This window comes from Macrobrachium rosenbergii, chromosome 48 (genome assembly GCF_040412425.1).
Source record: "Macrobrachium rosenbergii isolate ZJJX-2024 chromosome 48, ASM4041242v1, whole genome shotgun sequence".
Lineage (NCBI taxonomy): Eukaryota > Metazoa > Arthropoda > Malacostraca > Decapoda > Palaemonidae > Macrobrachium > Macrobrachium rosenbergii.
The window spans coordinates 74593461-74613252 of record NC_089788.1 but is presented as its reverse complement, the minus strand read 5'-3'; the positions used below and the strand labels follow the sequence as shown (position 1 = coordinate 74613252).

General features: G+C 35.5%; 1 protein-coding gene across 1 annotated transcript; it reads left to right on the top strand.

The window, feature by feature from the left end:
- The first annotated feature begins 1535 nt into the window (after positions 1–1535).
- On the top strand, positions 1536–15891 carry LOC136831146 (ionotropic receptor 21a-like). Its single transcript, XM_067091100.1, has 11 exons — positions 1536–1596; positions 1951–2096; positions 4136–4246; positions 4340–4622; positions 6262–6344; positions 7160–7411; positions 7788–8053; positions 8159–8296; positions 9168–9354; positions 9824–10222; positions 13736–15891. The coding sequence occupies exons 1-10, from the start codon at positions 1536–1538 to the stop codon at positions 10139–10141; spliced, it is 1845 nt and encodes a 614-aa protein (XP_066947201.1). The 3' UTR covers positions 10142–10222; positions 13736–15891.
- The last annotated feature ends 3901 nt before the right edge of the window (positions 15892–19792 follow it).

Below are 19792 nucleotides of genomic sequence, written 5' to 3'. Positions count from 1 at the left end.
AGAGAGAGAGAGAACGCAAGAACAATTTGCACACATAGGCCTACGTAACTAACGGTAATGTTTGTTGGTATGGTAAGATTTACTAAGGAGCGCTAATTCTATGAATGATCAAAAATTATTATATTTGCAATATGCACATGCATGCATGCATGCGCGTCTACTATTTTACAGATATTTTCAAGAACCGTTGTGTATTATGCATTTATTATGTATTTTTGTTTATTACCATTTTTCGGACTTTTCAGAGGCCTTCGTTGGTCTATGGTAGGCAACTAAAAAAAAAAAAGTACTGCTCATAATTATAATTAACTGTAGCCTACAATTCCTTTTTATTTTAAATGTACTTTATACTACCCTCATTTGAAGTGCACCGTAATTCATCTATTTAAGATTTTCTGGAAAAAAATAGGCCTTGTAAATAAAAGGAATGTTCAAGGCATCTTCTGGGGAGCTTGGTATAAACCGCTTGACATGGCCGATATAGAAACCTGTCAGACAAATTACTTGATTATATTTTCCAAGGCCTCTTCAAACTGATTTCTGACTTCTCAGTCGTATACTATATTTTCATTGTTGTTAATGACACTACATGATTTAATTTTCCTGTTTGTGCTTCAGAGTGAAATATGCGTTTTCCCTTTTCTCATCAATGGGCTCATTCACAGGCTTCGATGCTCGCGTTAATTGTTCCTTGTTTTCAGTATTCTTCCGTAATTTGTTTTAGTTTCAAATAATCTTTCAGGCATTAAAAGAGCTAATTTCTGGTCTTGTAGGCCTACTGGTAAGGATAATTTTTGTCTCTTTTAAAAGACATGAAATTCCATAAACGGCAAAGATGCATCACCTCTGGAACTGGTGTTCGGAAACAGTTCCTATTCACGTTACTCAAACTTAGTGTTCCAAAAACCTGTATTTTTATAGGCCTAATGTTGTTTGTAGTATTAATGAAAGCTGATGTTGACGGTGAGAAGTATATAAATAAATAACGAGATAATCAATCAACACCAAGCGGATAAAATCAAAACATCACCCATGTTGATTGAATCTGAGATTTAGTTCTAGACCTAGGGTGAAATGGCTACTTTTGATTGGTATTTTCTTCCTTTAGCGTTAGACCTACAGACATCTAGGCTTCAAACGCACTGAATATTGTCCATTTCGTAAGGCCTAACCTAATTCTAAAACATTATTTAGGGCTATGGGTACTGATAATTTTATTTTCTTTTTGTTGGTCATTCAGTAGATGAAAAAATCACTGGTTCAGCCTTTATCTTCAAAATAAGTACGTTACTGATTCTGGAATTAAATATATATATATATATATATATATATATATATATATATATATATATATATATATATATTAACTATATTTCTATAATTTCTTATATAATTCATATTATATATATATATAAATATATATATATAATAGTGAATATTTAAAAATAAAGAAGGTTCTCACTCTGTGTTAAAAATAATGTTTCTACACGATAACACTAAACTACATAATATTTCAGAGTGAATAAAACCACAAAATGAAAATCGAGTGGCCTGGTTGGCAGTGCTTTCTACTCATAGGTCTAAACACAGCTTCAGGTGAGACTAATGGAAGTTACGCATATATATATATATATATATATATATATATATATATATATATATATATATATATATATATATATATATATATATATATATATTGTTGAATTTATTGACGAAAGTGAATAGAAGCAAGCAAATTTTAACTCAAATTTGCTAGATCTGTTGGCATATCTGCTTGATTACAACGGCTGGTGTTGACACTCACTACACAACCAATAATGTAATTATCTCAAGAACTGTAATTAACTCTGTTATCACTCAATAAAATAAAGACAATTCCTCTTACGTAAGAAAGAGTATAAAATATTCATATGCAAATATTAATTTTGTTTTCAATACCAACTTCAGTTTTGACAGCACAGCAAGACGTGGCAGGAGGAGATGGTACTAACGAAATCAGACCAGTTGTGTTATCGATTGCCTACCTCTGGCGTAACTGCTCCTATCTCCTCTTCACTGACGGCGAGAACTCAGGTTATGAAGCCCTGGCTAAGGCGAGTTATAAAACTATTCTTAATACTTATTTGTGCATACTTAACAGGTTAAGGTACGCATGTTTAAAATTTTCGAGGAATTATCGATTTTTAGTTTTTTACAGTTTTGGACTGGTATATGTCTAAATAAACATGTCCTGAAATATTATTGCTAAAAAATGTTCTTAAGTGTTTTTTTTTTTTTTTACATTTTTTCCACCGCATTCACCGGGATTTGAGCGGCATTGAGCGAAAAATTGTCGCAAACTTTCTGTATGACTTTTTAGGTGGAAGTGAGAAATATACTTTACTTTCCTACTAAAATACACATTATCTACGATAAAAACTGGCTCCCTCTCTCTCAAAAAAATATAACATCAGAGTAAATATGTATCTACGTATCTCGATATCGCCCTGTGAGCGACAATGAGCGACAAATTGTCGTACAATGTCTGTATGACTTGCCAATTCTGGATTGTATAAAGTGAGAAATTTACTTTAGTGTCCTACTAAAACTACCCATTTTCTACGATAAGAGCTTGTTCGTTCTCTAAAAGAATATCAAACAAAATATATAAAAAAAGTTAATATATATCTATGTATCTCCATATTTTGAACTCGTTCATATTTCTTGACATATTTTTACTGGGTATTTTCGGAAATATAAAATTATTTAAGTAGGTAACAGTTCCAAACAGAGCGTCGGGTTTTACCAACACACCATCTCGATTTGTATGTGGTTCTGGTTCAGGTGATGACCTAGAGCTTTGTGACGCATTTCCTTTTCGGATTTCCTTACCGTCTAGTGCATTCACGCAATTCCATTGCCATCTAAGTAAGGGATTTGTTTTCCAATTAGTGATTACTATTTTTCATAATATTATAATAATCATGTTAGACCACAAAGATTGATTTTACTGCAGTGAGTTGTCTGACTCGTGACTTGTGTAGGCTTGGTTGTTCAGCGTTTGTTTACTTTATCCTAGCAGTTGTTTGTTTATTTGCCTCTCCAATATCTGAACGGAAAACATGTACAGTGGTAGCATATATAGGTTATGTAGAAAATTTATATTGATAGCATATATTTTGTAGGTTATGAAGAAAACTTTAGGATGAGCGTAAAACGATGGGAACAAACTTCTCCCAGAATACCATGTCCTGGCCTAACCTCATAAGGGCATTTATTTTTATAAAAATTTATTACTTTTATAATTTATATTACGAAAAATTTCACACTGATAGCATATATTAATGAATTTTTGTTATGAAAAAACTTTGCACTGATAAATATAAAATTATATATATATATATATATATATATATATATATATATATATATATATATATATATATATATATATATATATATATATATATATATATACTGTATTACTAAAAGGACCTCATTCAAACTGGATGGTATCTAATGGAGTATTTATTCAGAAAAAGTTATAAGCACTTACTTTATAATGGGGCCTTATGGAGTCAGTGCTCCCCTTAATATAAGGGCAGACACACTTCAGTGAAAGAGTTAAGGAATCATTACCATGAATATTGGCCTAATTGATAAAGTGTAGGCTTCCTATCCAAAATTTAGACATTTTTTCGTTGTGAAGAAGGAATGTTAGTCTTGCTACATAATATAAAGAAAGTAATAAGAAAGCAATAAAGGCAATATTCATTAAAAATTTCCTTTGCATAGTTCCGATATTGATACATATGAAAGTTTTATATTTATATTGAGCAGTGAACGAACTAGTACTAAAACATTTACTTTCATTTGAGAAAGTTCCTCCATTATGGTCAGATTTTGGCGTAGGTGATAGGCCTACAATACATATATAATATTTATTCCTATGCTAACTTTGAGTTACTCATTTCTGGTAAGACTTTGCCATAGGCGATAGGCCTACAATACATAATTAATTTATTTCTGTAGGTCTAACTTTGAGAAAGTTACTCATTTATGACAAGACTGCAATAGGCGATAGGCCTACAATACATATATATTTTATTTATTCGTAGGCCTAACTCTATTTATGGTTTATTTATATCCAAAGGACATGACCCAGTCCCTGGAGTTCCAAGGGACAGCCCTATTCGACAACTCTGCCAAAGGAACCAGCCAAAATTTCACCGTCAGCGAGAGACTCACAAGTGTCGCTAGAGAGGTGAGTTGTTCTTCTCTCTCTCTCTCTCTCTCTCTCTCTCTCTCTCTCAGTCTATGGAGTGACCAGTGTATCGTTTTTCTCCGGTGCCCTCAGGTACGATTCCGCTTCCCGTGCGTCGTAGTCGTCGTCGTGAGCGACCGCCGGGTTTTCCTGGAGTCATTCGCCGAGTCGTCCTTGAGAGGACGCCTCCTGTCGGGGACTTCCACCCTAGTCGCGGTGGGGCGTCTGCGCCCTCAGGATGTCGAGGCCCTATCGGCTCACTGGACTTTTTCCATGTACAAAGCGCTCGTCTTCGCTCCGGGCTCCTCCGACGGGAGCTCCTCCGGCGGAAACTCCTCTGACGGGAAATCCTCCGACGGGAACTCCAAGAGGTATGGTAATTTTTGTCTTATCTTCAGGAATCTCGGGATTACGGATTCTTACATGATATATCAGCGATAAATAAAGAATATGGCGCCTGGAAAAGCTATTTATACATAACCCCAACCTATTTCAGATGGAACCTGTACTACTATATGCCTTTCACCGCCTCCGGTGGGCGATGGATCACATTAGGCCACTGGCACCTGTCTCGGGGTCTAATCTTGCAAGAGGGCCGGTCTCTCCTCCCCAAAAAATTCTCCAAGTAAGACAATCCTACCACAATGCTCTTCTCCTACCTACGCTTCTTTTATCTGTCTTGATATTTCTTAATAAAAAATTTGTCGTATTTATTTGCAAGAAGATTATTTTTCAAGGAAATATTTAAGGTATAAAGGGCTTCTCTCTCACACTGCTCTATTTCCACTAACCCTTCCGTTATCTGTCATACTTTTGCAATCTAAAAAAAATAGGTCCGTTTCATAAGCGAATATTATTTATATTCACTGGAATAACTCCAACTCCTAAGTGACTATATATTTCAGCATAATTCACAATATTACTCCAGAAGAAATAGTGGAGAAAATAACGCATTACATTCCATTACCTTCCTTTACGTTAAATCATGTTTAATATATCTAGCATAAGTGAATGGTTTACATTATTAATATAAAACACTTTATACTCTTCAGATTCAAAGCTAAATTAGATTAAACTTTTATATTATGTTTTTTTCACTTCCAGGAAAGGAAACTTAATTTAACTATATATATATATATATATATATATATATATATATATATATATATATATATTATACATATATTTAAATATCTATAATAATAAAATTCGAGTGGATCTTTCTTGTTTGTCACACTTGAGTGGGGCGGGTTGTAGGGGATCGGGAAGGTAGGGAAGACATGACACATCCACCCTCCTCCTGCAAACCTGTTTGTCCGACACAGGTGGGGGTGGGGTCGATAGGGGATTGGGAGGGTAGGGGAGACTCAGATGGCAGCGCCAGGTTCCAGCGCAGCGTAGCACGTGCCATCAAGCTCGTATGTAAATGTATGTATATATATATATATATTATTCAGAAACAAAAGACTAACAGTAAAAATTCTCCAGTTAATTAATTACTCAGTTGTAATTTCTAAGAAAAAAAATTACAGGTAATGATGACTGTAGCTTACAGGCAATAAAATCCTGTATCAGTGGTTAATTATGGATTTATAATCAGTAAATGCCTTATAACTAAAATATCACCCGGTTCCCAAATTATTGGAACAACTTCCTTGTCTAACAGTATGCTTAAATTCTTGACGGTATAAACGGAAAATTAGTCTTTTTAAGGGGGCTCTGTTATACTGAAAATCGTCGTGAAAATTTGAGTTTTCAGATTTTCAAAAATAGTGAGAAATGGTCAGTATTCGAATATGCTAGAGCCATGATATTGGATGCAGCATAGTCTAGTACTACGGTCAATGTATGCTGAGAGAGAGAGAGAGAGAGAGAGAGAGAGAGAGAGAGAGAGAGAGAGATAACAGGAAATCCTCTTAACAGCTTGTACGGCGCCACTGTCAACATCACCGCACTGCCTTACGAGCCTTACTGGATGGAAAAGACGACCGCCAATGGCGACGTTATCTCCTCAGGCACTGACAAACTGATGCTGGATGCCATGCAGTCGACCCTCAACTTCACCGCGAGGGCTCTGAAGGTCACGACCTGGGATGAGGTGAGGGGAATAAGATCTATTAGCTTTTTAATGTAAGATATTCTCTGCCATTTGAAGGTCTCGTCTTGGGATTGAGTGAGGATAATGCTGTTTATCGGCCTAAAAGTATAAAGTATTCTCCACCTTTTGAAAGTTTCATCTTGGGACGAGATGAGGAGAATTCTATTTATAAGTCTATGTACAACATTCTCCACCTTCTGAAGGTTTCATCTTAGGATTAAGTGAGGAGAATAATATTTCACAGCCTTTTAATATACGCTGATATTCTCCACCTCACAACCTAGCCTGTATTATAAGTCCATCAGTTTTTTGTAGTGGCAATTTGCATAATTTTGTCCTTAAATCCAGTTATTTTATATGTTCCAAATCTTCCCGATCTTTTAGTATTTCTTCTTAACAAGAATTTATACCGTTCGAGTTACTGCAATGTACCGTAATCATGATCTTATCTCTGGAGTGTTTGGAGTTATTTGTAATTACAGTTATGTAACGGTTTGACTAAACCACTGCTATTAGGGATCGTCCAATGATTACGGCCTATTAAGTCTAATTCTAGACATCTCCACAATTATGGTTACATAACGTCTTAACAAAATCATTGCTACTACAGATTGTCCAACAATTACAGCCTATCAAGTCTAATTAAATCTAATTCTAAACTTATTTACAGGTATTGTTATGTAAGACTGTGCAATGATTGCAGTCTAACAAGCCTAGTTCTAGACGTCTTCACGGGTGTAGCTATTTAACGTTTTGACAGTAACATTGCTATTACAGAACGTCTAATGATTACAGCCTTTTAAGCCTAATTCTAGACGTCTTCACAGGTAGTTCAAAGGGTAACCGAACGTGAAGCCTGGTTTTCACCAATCATACACGCCGTGTACGAGTCAAGGCTGAAGAGATTCGATTACACGAGGACTTACGAACATGACGTCAACATCATCTTCGTCATGGCTAAACCGGTTGCTGAGTCTAAATGGCAGAGTCTGTACTATCCTTTAACTAACGAAGTGTGGCTGTGCATCCTGGGAACATCTGTGATAGCCTGCATAGGACTGATTGGGGTAGGTCAGGGTGGTCAGAAAATGGATTCATAGACTGAAGAACAGTAGGCCTAGTCCACACTTTGACTCTGTAAATAAATCGCTTCTTATGTAGGCTGATTTCTATCAGAAAATGGATTTATAGACTGAAGAACAGTAGGCCCAGCCTACACTCTTTGACTCAGCGTAAATAAATCACTTCTAATGTCAGCTGACTTTGATCAGACAACGGATTCATAGACTGACCTACAGTATGCCTAGTTCAGACTCTGCTACTCTGTCAATAAATCGCTTCTTATGTCAGCTGACTTTGATCAGAAAAAGGATTTATAGTCTGAAGAACAGTAGGCCTAGTCCACACTGTCTGACTCAATGAAAATAAATTTCTTCTTCTCAGGTCATCAGAGGCTCCGAGAAGCTACAAGATCTCAAGAGACTCTCTGCCGAACTTGTCATTCTGGACGTACTGGGGACACTCTTAGGTCAGGCGTTAAGCAACCGTTTGCCAGTGACAGCGTCGACCAAGGTCCTGTTGCTAATTTGGCTGATATTTGCTTTCATCGTGGGTACAGTTTACAAGGGGAATTTGATGGCTTTTCTTGTCGCGCCTAGATACCCACCGAGGCCAGAGACCTTAGAGGAATTGGTGAAAATTGTCCAGAGGTACGTCCCTTTCAATGTCATACAGTCTAGGCTTATTACATGGTAAAATGTGGCATGGCTAACTCGTCCTCACATTTCACAGTAGATTTTGACCTCCTCCCTCAGGGTAACGATGCCCAGTTTCGGAAATCCCCTTCGGGAAATCCTGAGGAACTCGGAAACAGAGTCGATGAGAGCCCTGGGCAACAAGATGGAATTGGGGTATGAGATCGAAGAGGGCCTCAGACTCACACTGCAGAAGAAGTAAGGAAAGTATTTAAGAATGTTATGAATTCTCAGTTAGTTTTGTTCTTATAGTTTTCTCATTACTTAATACTTATATTTTATCTGCATATTTATTTTCAATGTTTTCATTTTTAATAATTTCATTTAAAAAAATATTTGCTTTCGTTCTGTTTCATCTTTATTTTAAATTTCCTGTCTTATTTCGATTTTTATTATCTGATGATTATTATCGTTTATAATTTTTATCAATGATATTTTTCATAGGAACGTTATTTCAGTGTATTGTTTCTCATACCATTCCATTCTCCAAAGACTCAAATAAAAATAAGTAAAATCCTAATACAAAGAAGAAGAAGAAGGATCCGTTTATCCACTGCAGTCTCTTTTATATAGGAATATTTAAGTCACTCGATTCCAAATCACTTGCTGATTCATTGTCCGATAAGAGTCATCAGCTGCCATGTCATGCACAGTCCTGAGTTGGACACAGCTATGACAAGAAATAAGATCATTATCGAAAAATAAATGAAATTAGAATCTTCTGCAGGGCTGACCTACTTGGTGTCATAATAGTAATCGCGGGGGACCTAAATTCTATTATTTTCAGGTTTTAAGTTGATTACATCAGGAGTTGTTTGAGCAACTTTAAAAAGAACGAAAAAAATGAAAGATAATTTTCTCCTGTTTATTTGGTGTTATGTACGCGAGCTAAAATTACTAGCAGTCAATATAACTGTCCTTTATTTCAGCATGATATAGTTAGGCCTACCCCTGAAATACAGGTTATAGATTTCAAGAAAAAGGGAAAACAAAAAGGAAGCCTAAGCATCTTGTAGCCTGGCCCTAGATTGAAAGAAAGAATACATTGCCGCCATCTTTCTTGACTCAGATACCCGCACTTCGGCTCGCTTCGTTTCCTTCAATACGAAGTTGCAGAGCGATACACCGATGCCGATGGGACGTCTCCTCTCTACCTGGGCAGGGAAGGGATCATGCCCATCTTCAACGGTTGGCCCATACCCCACGACGCCCCGTACAAAAAAGACCTCGATTTCGTCATCATGGCTCTGATTGAGGTGAGAAGGAATGAGTTGGTTAACTTTGTTCACAGTTTTATAATTAAAATATTTTAGTATAGTATGTTAAGCGATCTGAGTCTTAAAAGAAAAAAAACGTAATAATGGAGGAAAAAATTCCATGGAATGTATTCCGGAAGAGGGTGAATATAATGGATTTTTTAATTTCCCTTTGATGGCTTTTGTTGATGACGAGGATGTTTTTCCTTGTTTGTTTACCTGTGAAATTTTCGATCTTTATTTCTGGATATGATATGCATCATGTTCGGCAAGCATGGTAAAATTTATTAACCTTACTGGAATACTATAATGATTAGTGGTGCAAGACCCTTCATACTATTGTTCAGTGCAAGGTTTTTCATTTTTGAATCCGTCCAGTCTTAGTTATGTTGTAATCACCCACAAGGAAAAAAATGATACTATGTTTCTCTCACCATAACCTAACCCCATCACCCACCATCTCCCCCAGGGAGGCATCTACAAGAAGTGGATGGAAGACTGGCTGGAAGAGGCCAAGAGAGTCGGCCGACAGAGCCGCAGGAGGCAGAAGCTGGAAGCAGGCGCCCGACTGGAAAGCTGGAATGGCGATTTCCCCACAGAGGCCACTAATGGCATGGAACCAAGAGCTCTCAACCTCGTCCACTTCCAGGGGCCTCTGATGCTCTTGGCCCTCGGCACGGTTTTAGCGGGCCTGTCCTTTTTGGCTGAGAGCTTCAACGTTTGGTATTCGTCTGCCAAGGGAATATGGGTTAGGTTGAGAAGACGAATTATGGAGAAATTGTTTTAGGCTCGAAATACAACACTGTTGGCCAGCCAATGTTTATGTGTTGGCTTGTGGATGACTTATTACTAGGAATGCTGCTGTAAGGTAAGTCACTTACTTATTATCATGTCGAGGCATTCAAATATTCAGTATTTCATCAATGATTAACCATAATCGTTAATTACCTTCTGTAAAATAGTAGTTCTCATAACGGCCCATAATATGTCGTATCTGAAGCCTTGATGTTATGTTGCGTAACAGAAAGTTATGAATTTTAATTTTTCAAAATGATTCTCCAGACAGACAGACAAACACACACACTTGGGTCTCGTCTAAACTAGGATGGGTTACCAGTAAAGGAAAAGCTAGACAACATTGTCAAATAATACCCTTGAGCATCCACGGGGCATATATTAACAATTTCACCCCTAAACATACAAGCTGAAAACCACAGAGGCAGCATCTACTTGTCATGTCTAGTAGTAGGAAGTATATTTATATATATATATATATATATATATATATATATATATATATATATATATATATATATATATATATATATATATATATTATATACATTTATTAATTTGGTAGTCAGTCATTTTATACTTAGTGATATTGTATTTGCACCTGATCAAATAGAATTTATTTCAATCTATGCTATCTTATAGTCAGTATTAAAAATACATCTGTCTATAGTATATACCTAAATAAATAAACAGTTTGATATACCAGTAAACCAAGTAAAGCTAAAGACGTTTAAAATAGTAAAAATCAGGGCGTTCAGTAAAAAAATGTAATAGTATGAAAGAGAAAGGGTATAAAGTAAAACTGTATAAAGTTGAAAAAACCTCTGCAACTGTTTGTGGAATGTGGAGTGAACACTTACAGTAGGGACCAAGAACTATAACGAGAAACTTGCTAATAGTGCCCAAATAACTATAAACTGAGAAAGGGGACCATGAATTAAGTAAACAAAAAAAAAAAAAAAAAGTTAAAACCATGACTCATTATATTATGAAATTTGGAAGTAAAGGAAAGTAGGAGATTTTCACCCAGAAATAGGAATTAAAACTTATGAAATTGTGGTAATCTGTGCTATTTTTGCCAATGTAGGCTATGTAAGCACATAACTAATATTAATATGGAAATGAGGCAACATACCAAGCAAAACTTAATAAGGAATTGAAAGACAAGATTGCCAGGAATATCGCATAAAAGTAAAGTTAGAAAATGGATGATTATGTGAGAGAAAAGGACAACTGTATACAGATGAATTATTAGTTACAAGAGAACCAGAAATAATGATGACTGTTAGAAGAAAAATTACTATTATACACTACGAAAACTTGAGCTGTGAATAAATTGGAAAAGAGAGGAAACAATGTAACATATATTAAAGGACAAGTAAAACCAGGTGCAGAAGTAGGTAACACGAATTAGAAATATCCGTATTAATTAAGAAGCAATGTCAGGGTAGATTATAGTTAATAAGGATGAATCTATTGCTTCCTGTACGTTAGATGTATCCTTTATATATTGTTTTGCCCTCTGCCTATAAACTCTAAATCTTAGTCCTAAATAGGCTACAGTTCCCTGTAATACAGCATTTCATATTTAACTCAAACTTTAATAGACAGTGCCTGTAATAAGTGTTACTTGTTAATCTGAAATAAACTTATAATTTTAAGAAAATCACAGTAGGAAACTGAGGTTTTTGGGTGTTGAAACGTGAAAACTCGTGAACTGCAGGGTTGCATCCTAACCTAACTTAACCTAGTTGCTGTACCTTGCTGGCATGGGACTTTCTGCTCCTAACTTGACCCCACACTAACATGAAATAAGCCATTAATTATAGAGTAAAACATAGGAATACATCCTAATTTAGCCTTGGAAGTTATGATCTGCCTGACCTGAGGCCTTGCTGTTAAACTCCATTCCAGTGGACTAGGCCTGCTTTAAGCTTTCCTAAAATGCATGCCCTGTAGGGAGTTAGTGCCGTCAGTACACCTCATGCAGTGTACTGTAGGCATTACTTAAGGTTTTTTTGCAGTGTTTCTTCGGCCCATAGCTGCAACCTCTTTCATTCCTTTTACTGTGCCTCCTTTCTACCTTTTACTGTGCCTCCTTTTTTATTTTCTTTCTTCCATCTTACTTTCCACCCTCTTCCGACAACTGATTCTTAGTGCAACTGCGAGGTTTTCCTCCTGTTACACTTTTTAAACTTTTAATGTCAATTCCATTTCAGCACTGAATGACCTCATAGGTCCAAGTGCTTGGCCTTTGGTCTAAATTCTGTATTCAACCTCAACAAAAATGCGTGGCAGTTCAAAGTACAGGATACATCCAAAGCCTATTTTTATGATCACTGTGAATTATACTAAAAAGGTCTTACCATATACCTAAATAATCCATCGTTCCTAGGCACTAGACAGTCTGTCGAGTGTACAATCTGTTATCTGTCAGATAATAATTTCAAGGTTTCCAACTGTGCCTCTGTGGTAGTAGGCTACTCTGCTCCCTTTTATTGATTTGCACATTAAGGTAAAGTTTAGCCTTCATAAATTAGGGTAAAATCAACAGCAGTCCAAATTCAGATGATGGATAAAATTCCTTCGAGGATAACATTTTTTTTTTTTTTGAAATCCTGAATTTGGACTATGCCCATGCTATGTCTGTGATGACTAAAATAGGTATGCTGCAGGCTAGCCCAAGGCCAAAGTTAGGTTAGGTTACTTTGCCATAGGATAAGCTAGTTGCATTACCTGTCTGTTAGTACCTTATCTCAAAAGTGCAAGTTCAGATTTAGGTTGTAGGTAAGTTATGAAACATTGAAAATGTTTAGTTGTCTGTGTTTGAATAACTCTCAATGTTGGCAGCTGCCAATCTCTGTTAGGGTAAATAGTCTTGAATGAGAGTCAGATTGCTTATAAAAACAAGCCAGTAATATGTGCAGACCGCAGCTTAGTCGCATTGTTTTCGCATGGGGACAAACCTTAAAATTTCACTTATGCATGTCGCTAAGTGTGCAGGGAATTAGTCAACTGGTGGAGTTATTATTGAAAAAAAAAATGTTAGGTTACCATTCTTATGCTTAGCTCTTGCAAGAGGAGACTTCCCCCATAGTTAATGCCAAAGGAGACAAATTATATGATAGAAAGTGGTAAGAAATTTTTAGTTTTTGTCCTGAGTTAGGATGTTAGGCGAGAAAAAGAGCTTTTTTATTTTCTCTTGCCCTTTGATCAGGCAGTACACAGCTTCAGGTGTATAGGTAAGTGGCCCCAGCAGGATTTTTCCCCACCTGGTTGTTCACCTTTTTAAATTTTACTACTCTTATTATCACCTTATTTGAGAAGGAATCCTGCGAATGAATATAGTAATAATAATAATGATGATATTAGTTGATTTATACACAAACTGGTGTTGCACTGATTAATAATAATGGGAATTTAGGGATAATTCAGAATTGTGAATACTAACAAGTTTTCATTGGCTGGGATTTTCTCCATTTCAGAGCAGTAACTAGCCTAGTGTGGAAGTGTCATTAGCATTGAGGGTTAGATTTAAATATTTAGATTGTAAAATATGTATCTAATATTTTTGTTCTCATTTCAGGTAATGGGAAGGCACTCAAAAACATATGTCACGCACATGTCATATTTGAATGTTTGCTGCTGCTGTCACTATCAAGGAAGCTTTTCAAGGGCAGGCTTCAAGCTTCAGTGCAGTTACTGTACCTTGTTTAACTGATATGTTGTCAGTGATTGTTTTATTTCTGAAAGTTTGTTTTTTAAATTGTATGCAGGCCTATGTATACGAAATTTAAACCATTGCCTTACGAGAACCAATTATTTTCATTACTTAGAAGGACCAGTTGATTAAGAATTTACTATGACCATCTTGGTCTTGCAAAAGGTTAGTTACACTTATGGTTTTATCAAAAGTCTTAGTTTCACCTGCTTTCCAATTTAAAATTTGTCAGAATTGGCTGAATGTTCAGCATCCGTTGTCAAAAGTAAATACGTTTTTACATTATAAAACCTCACTCTTAATCCTAGGAACAAACCATTAAAATAACTATGCCAGACTGATAATGTGCCAAGGTGAACAAAACTAAAAGCAAAAACTTATCGCTTCTCTTTATGATTGATGTAAGAAAAAGTGAAAACTTAACAGTTAATATCAGAGCGAAATTAACTTTCATATTATCTATTTTTTTTTTCACCACCACTGCATATATATATATAAGCTTTTTTAGTCAGTGCTTTTGCCATACCAAAACTTTGGAACAAATGTCAGGTTTTGTTTATATGTGCACATATGTGGAAACCCATGACTTTAATGCTTTAGGTTAGGCAATAATTTCTCTTCAATCTTTTTAGTTAACTGTGGCCTAAGCCATCCATTCTTTAAGGGAATTAGGAGCTGGTCATTAATGATTTCCAGTGATGGTGTTATTCAACATAACCTAAAGTAATGCATTAGTGTTGTGTTTTCCATAAAGAGGGTTCCTTGAGAAGAATATGTAATGTATTTGTTTTAGATGTTATACAGTACTGTAGTTTTTTTTTTTTTTTTTTTGCAATACCTTCCCCCACTGTATTATAGATTATTTCTGCAGTTGTCAGAATTAAGTTTGAATGCCCTGTATTTTAAGTACTGTACATGACCACCAAATCCACAGTTATCTGAATGTTTCTGTTCTCTAATGATGCAAATCTGTGGCATCCTACATTTCTGGTTATAAGTCCCACGATCGAATATTATAAATTGCCTGTAGATTTTTTGCTTGAGCATAATTTTCCGTTTTGCATGAAAAGAAAGGAAAGTCATCTGTTTGGGCTTGTCTCTACCAAAATTTTGTTTTACGAACAAAATGAATAAAAATGTTATGCATTGTCATTTCACATGAAAACAACCACAGTCAGCTAATTTATATATTTTTTGATATTTTATTCTCATTTTAGAATAGCTTTGGAGGTAATGGAGATTAAAAGCTTGTAGTTCAACATGCCAAATTTTGAAATGACTGTCCAAGACTTAAGGGTTGGCTGCTGCTGCTGCCAACATCATTCGTTAGCAGTTGCGTAGTATTTAAACTTGCCAGAGTCTATTACCTTTTTATTTACAGGGCAGGAAGATCATAGAATATATGATGTTATCCATGTCCCATTATTGTCACTTCATGACTGCCCTATTAGAAGGGCCTGTGCTACACATAAGGCTGGCAACCCAACTCTTAACCAATTACCAGCTAAGCCTAGGAAGATGTACCGTATTCAGTTTTTAAGTATTGCACCTGTTGGGAAATTAATCATTTGCATGTTTTATGATATTGGGAAGTCTTTGCTTCTTGCTTTTTCTGCACTTGGCACAATGTAGGAAGTACTCCTTATAAGGTGAAGAGGATAGGATGCAAAAGATATTTAATGTGCAAGGGTTATACAGTATACCCCATCATTGTCTTTGTCTGGATGGAGGAAGCTTGTCAAATTAGCCATGGTAATATTTATTGCAACCAAAGGATATTAATGTTGTAGTAAATACTACTATTAAAACCTATGAATGCTGGTAAATGAGTTACTGAAAGACCATCTCTAGGAAACCATATGGTATTTAGCATTTGTGGGATTTTTGTGTATTTTCTGTTTAAGAAACCATTCTGCAGTAAATCTAGTGACTAAGTATGTACTTATTGGTCTGTATTCTCAGAATTTTTTTTTTTATTATATGGCTTGTATAGATGTTTTCATAATAAATTTGCAACATTATATACTTTTATTTTCAAGACTGACAAAATTTAATGTGGTATGATGTTCTGAACAGGAATATTATAGCTCATGTCAGCCCTAAAAAATCTTGAGCTGATGCTCTGAAGATGTTAACTATCTATTGAAATATTTTGTTTTTAAATAAGTAACTGCCATATTTGCAAAAAGATACCTGAATAAGGAAACAGAATTCTGTACTTTATGGACTATTGGGTATATTTGGATTGCTGTTATTTTGTGCTTTTGATTGAACATCTTACAACTAATCACCTACATAAAATAGCTCTAAATTTCCTAGTGGAATTACTGGCCATTTCTGAATGTTAATTTCTTTAAAAGCTCAAGAAGACTTTAAAACCGTATCCATTAGAGGCTCATGCAAAAAAAGTTACATTTGTTTTGTGGCCAACGAAGAACAAATAAGCAAGGTCATGAAGAAGTGGAATAAATTCCATGTCAATGGAAACAGAGATTAATAAATCTGAGATAGTTCAGTTTAGGCTATGCTTGGGATACTCATGAAGCCAATGTTCTTAATGATTGCTAATGCTAAATAATATTGGTATTAAACGAAAATAACATGCTAATGAGTGGGTTACAATAATATTGGTATTAAACGAAAATAACAACTTTAATATTGCCTCTTCAATACAGAATCCAGAACTTCCAATATGCTGGAGCCATTTCAACAGTTGACAAAAAAGTTAGGGTATGGCATTTTAAGCAGGAGTAAAATTTCAATTGAATCTGCTAAATACCCCTACACTAAATTTAAGCAGTCTCTCACGTCTGCTTAAAATGACAACAGGCAGAGCACATACCCTTAGGGCTAGAGAGCCTGAAGCCTGGGCAAAAAACCAGCATGAGCCACAAATAACGGCAATACATATTTGGACAAAAGTACGAAAAATGGTCTAATTAAATGTTTTATTGAGCTACATAAAACATCAATACATTTATAACTCGTGGTAACATCAATCATAATCAGATTAATACGAAATTCGCCGAATTCAAAGCATCTTGCTGCCATTGTTTACATTTAAGGTAACCCCAGGTAATCTTGGTAATCATAGGAACGTTGGGACTGTTTTTATTTCCCGGGTAATAATTACTTTGGCAACAGGGACTTCAGCGAAATAGCCACGCCCAGCCTTCCTAACGTCAGTATCGCCAAAGGCCCAGTGTAGTGAGGTTATAGGGGAAAGTCACCCGAAAAACAAAATCAGTTTACGTGATTTAAGGCAGTGAACTTCAATAGATATATGAGAACAGTTATTATCATTATTATGGAACCATCGATGAAGAACAGTCTAAAAGCGCAGTAACTTACAAAGCAACGCATGCGGAAGAGAACGGAATTTGTGAAAAGTAGGAAACACAGGTAAGCAGAGAAGAGATGAACGGAGATGAAAAAAATTAAATATACAAACTCAGTAAGAGCAATATAAAAAAAAAGTATGTTTTCATTTCTCATGATCATTTGACCTGCTGAGGACATGCATAAACACAAGTAAACAAAATGTAAGCAAATTTTTCACGTTTCAAGTGACGCTTAATTATTAGTAAAATTATTCGTTTAAGACCACGTATTCTCATAGAGGTATACCTGCAACTTTACTACTTATCTTGATATTTTAAAGGTTAAGATAGATTAGATTTATATTAGCAAACTTGATACTATCTACAATCCATTGCTGGTACCCTGCGACGGAGACAGGATTTTGTTTGTACACAGAAAACTAGGTTTTTAGCCAACTCATTGCGTCCAACATCTAGAGTCTCGGAAACTGTTCCAAATGAATATCATTTTTTCCTATTATCATGCACTTTAATTGAATAATACACATAACAGGCTCCCCTACCGCCTAGCTTGATAAGTCTAAATGTAAAAGACTCGAAATAATAACAGTTTTTTACTTTGTGCCCAAGTTTCCACAGGCAGCTAAGAATTGTGCATCGTCATCTAAAAAAAAGAGGCGCAGTTCTTCAGAGGTCATTCATCTGGTGAAAAATAATTGAACAAGCACATTTTCATGGTTGGTTTAATTCTCAGGCAGGCTGACTTGAAGCTTCAAGCATTACAGTGATTTCTAAGTAGCTAACTTGAAGGGGATGCAATTTGATCCCACAGTAATCAAACTGTTATGTAGATGTATCAAGTCGAATTACAGGACATAAACACTTTTCTTAAGTATGCATAATAAGCCTAATATTCGTTGCTTAACAAATATGTAAAAGATCACTTGGTAGAAAATTATTCCATTAAATAACTATTTCACCTTAACTCTTCGATATCTTTAGCTGAATATAAGTTCATGTTTCAAGAAAAACTTTTCTTGGAGGGGATTTTCCAATATATTCGCTCAGACATCAGGAAAACCGAAGAAGATCTATTCCTAATTTCACAAAAACAATGGAGGATGCAGTTTTTTCATTTGCATGACTTACTTTTATTTTTAGCTAGCACTTTATTAGGTGGTAAGTTAATGGAACATGTATGGAGTGGTTTGATTGGAACAAAAGAGCATCCATGTGACCGTGTGGTAGGCTACCTTTTGAATGATCAGTTGAGCATTACTGCATGTCATAATTAGATTGTCTCAGTTCTTAAAGTTTTGAAAGGTGGATTCTACATGTTAAGTAACTTTCTGTCGAGCATTGTCTCAGTAGAACCTGCCTTTCCTCATCAAAATACTTGGGCATATGTATAGTTTGTGTTCTGTAACCTGTTGACAGACAGATAAATGCTTTGTGCCTGTACCCACCCACCCACCCACACACACACATACACACACACACACACACACACACACACACACACACACACACACACACACACAATCATATCTCTTCAGATTCCAGGAAAATTAACTTTGAAAGCCTTAATTTCCATCTATAATTATTTATAAGGTTTTAACTTAAATTTCCAAACACATCGAAAACGAACCCTGGACACTTGGACACTTAAATGAAAGGCAAAGGGGCTACAAATTGACTCATACAGGTCACAAAAGATTCTAGAAAACAACTACTTGCACAATACCTGAGGCTGTACCTGGTCAGGCTGCACATTTCATTATTTGTGTGGTCAGTTGGTAACGCCCTTGCCTTTCATTTGAGTGTCCTGGGTTCGATCTGGTGTGACTTTGACATATATTTCTCCCACATTTATTGCTTGTTGATGGCCACCTAAAATTTGAATGCATTTCCATTATCTGTGAATGTCTAAAAAAAAAAAAGTTCACAAATCATTTCTGAATGTGAAGACTTGGTGACAGTTTCAGCTCTGAAATCCGGGTTAAGAATAAACATAAATGTGAACAAGTTCCGAATGTCATTTAATGGGTCCTCATAGAATAAGCCAGAGTGTCAATGCCAGCTAAACAAAGCCATTTGTGAACAACGAATATGGGGTGTAAGGTAAACGTTGGTTGGTATTGAAGTTGCCAAAAACTGTGAGATGGAAATATACATTCAACGGTATTTCCACGTCTTCCAGCATTTTAAGTGCATTTTTTCCAAAGTAATCTGGTCTTATGCCAGCAATTTATGCATGCGATCGTGTTTGCCAGCTTACAGTGTTGCAAAGGTTTGCCATATATCTGGCTAATAAGTGTAAATATTATCTGAAGTATGTTTTTTATTGGTAAATATTAGCTATATTTTCCTAAATTAGCAATTTTAATCTGTTATTCACGATTGATTTGACCACACAAGTTTTTAAAAATCTTTTTTATCGTTATCAAATATTAAATAATCTTTTATTAATAATATCTTAATCCTATATGAGCTTTTAGCAATCTGTATAAAGTAAAATTGCTACCTCAAACTTGTTATTTGATATACCTTACTCGAAAGTCACGGGAAATTTCTGAAATGATTATTAGACGTACAGAGAATC

Excerpts from the sequence above, each read along its gene's own strand:
- LOC136831146 (XM_067091100.1), top strand. The coding sequence starts at position 1,536 with ATGAAAATCGAGTGGCCTGGTTGGCAGTGCTTTCTACTCATAGGTCTA. Across the intron at positions 1,597-1,950 it reads AGGTCTAAACACAGCTTCAG|TTTTGACAGCACAGCAAGAC; the intron begins GTGAGACTAATG and ends TACCAACTTCAG. Across the intron at positions 7,412-7,787 it reads CCTGCATAGGACTGATTGGG|GTCATCAGAGGCTCCGAGAA; the intron begins GTAGGTCAGGGT and ends TCTTCTTCTCAG.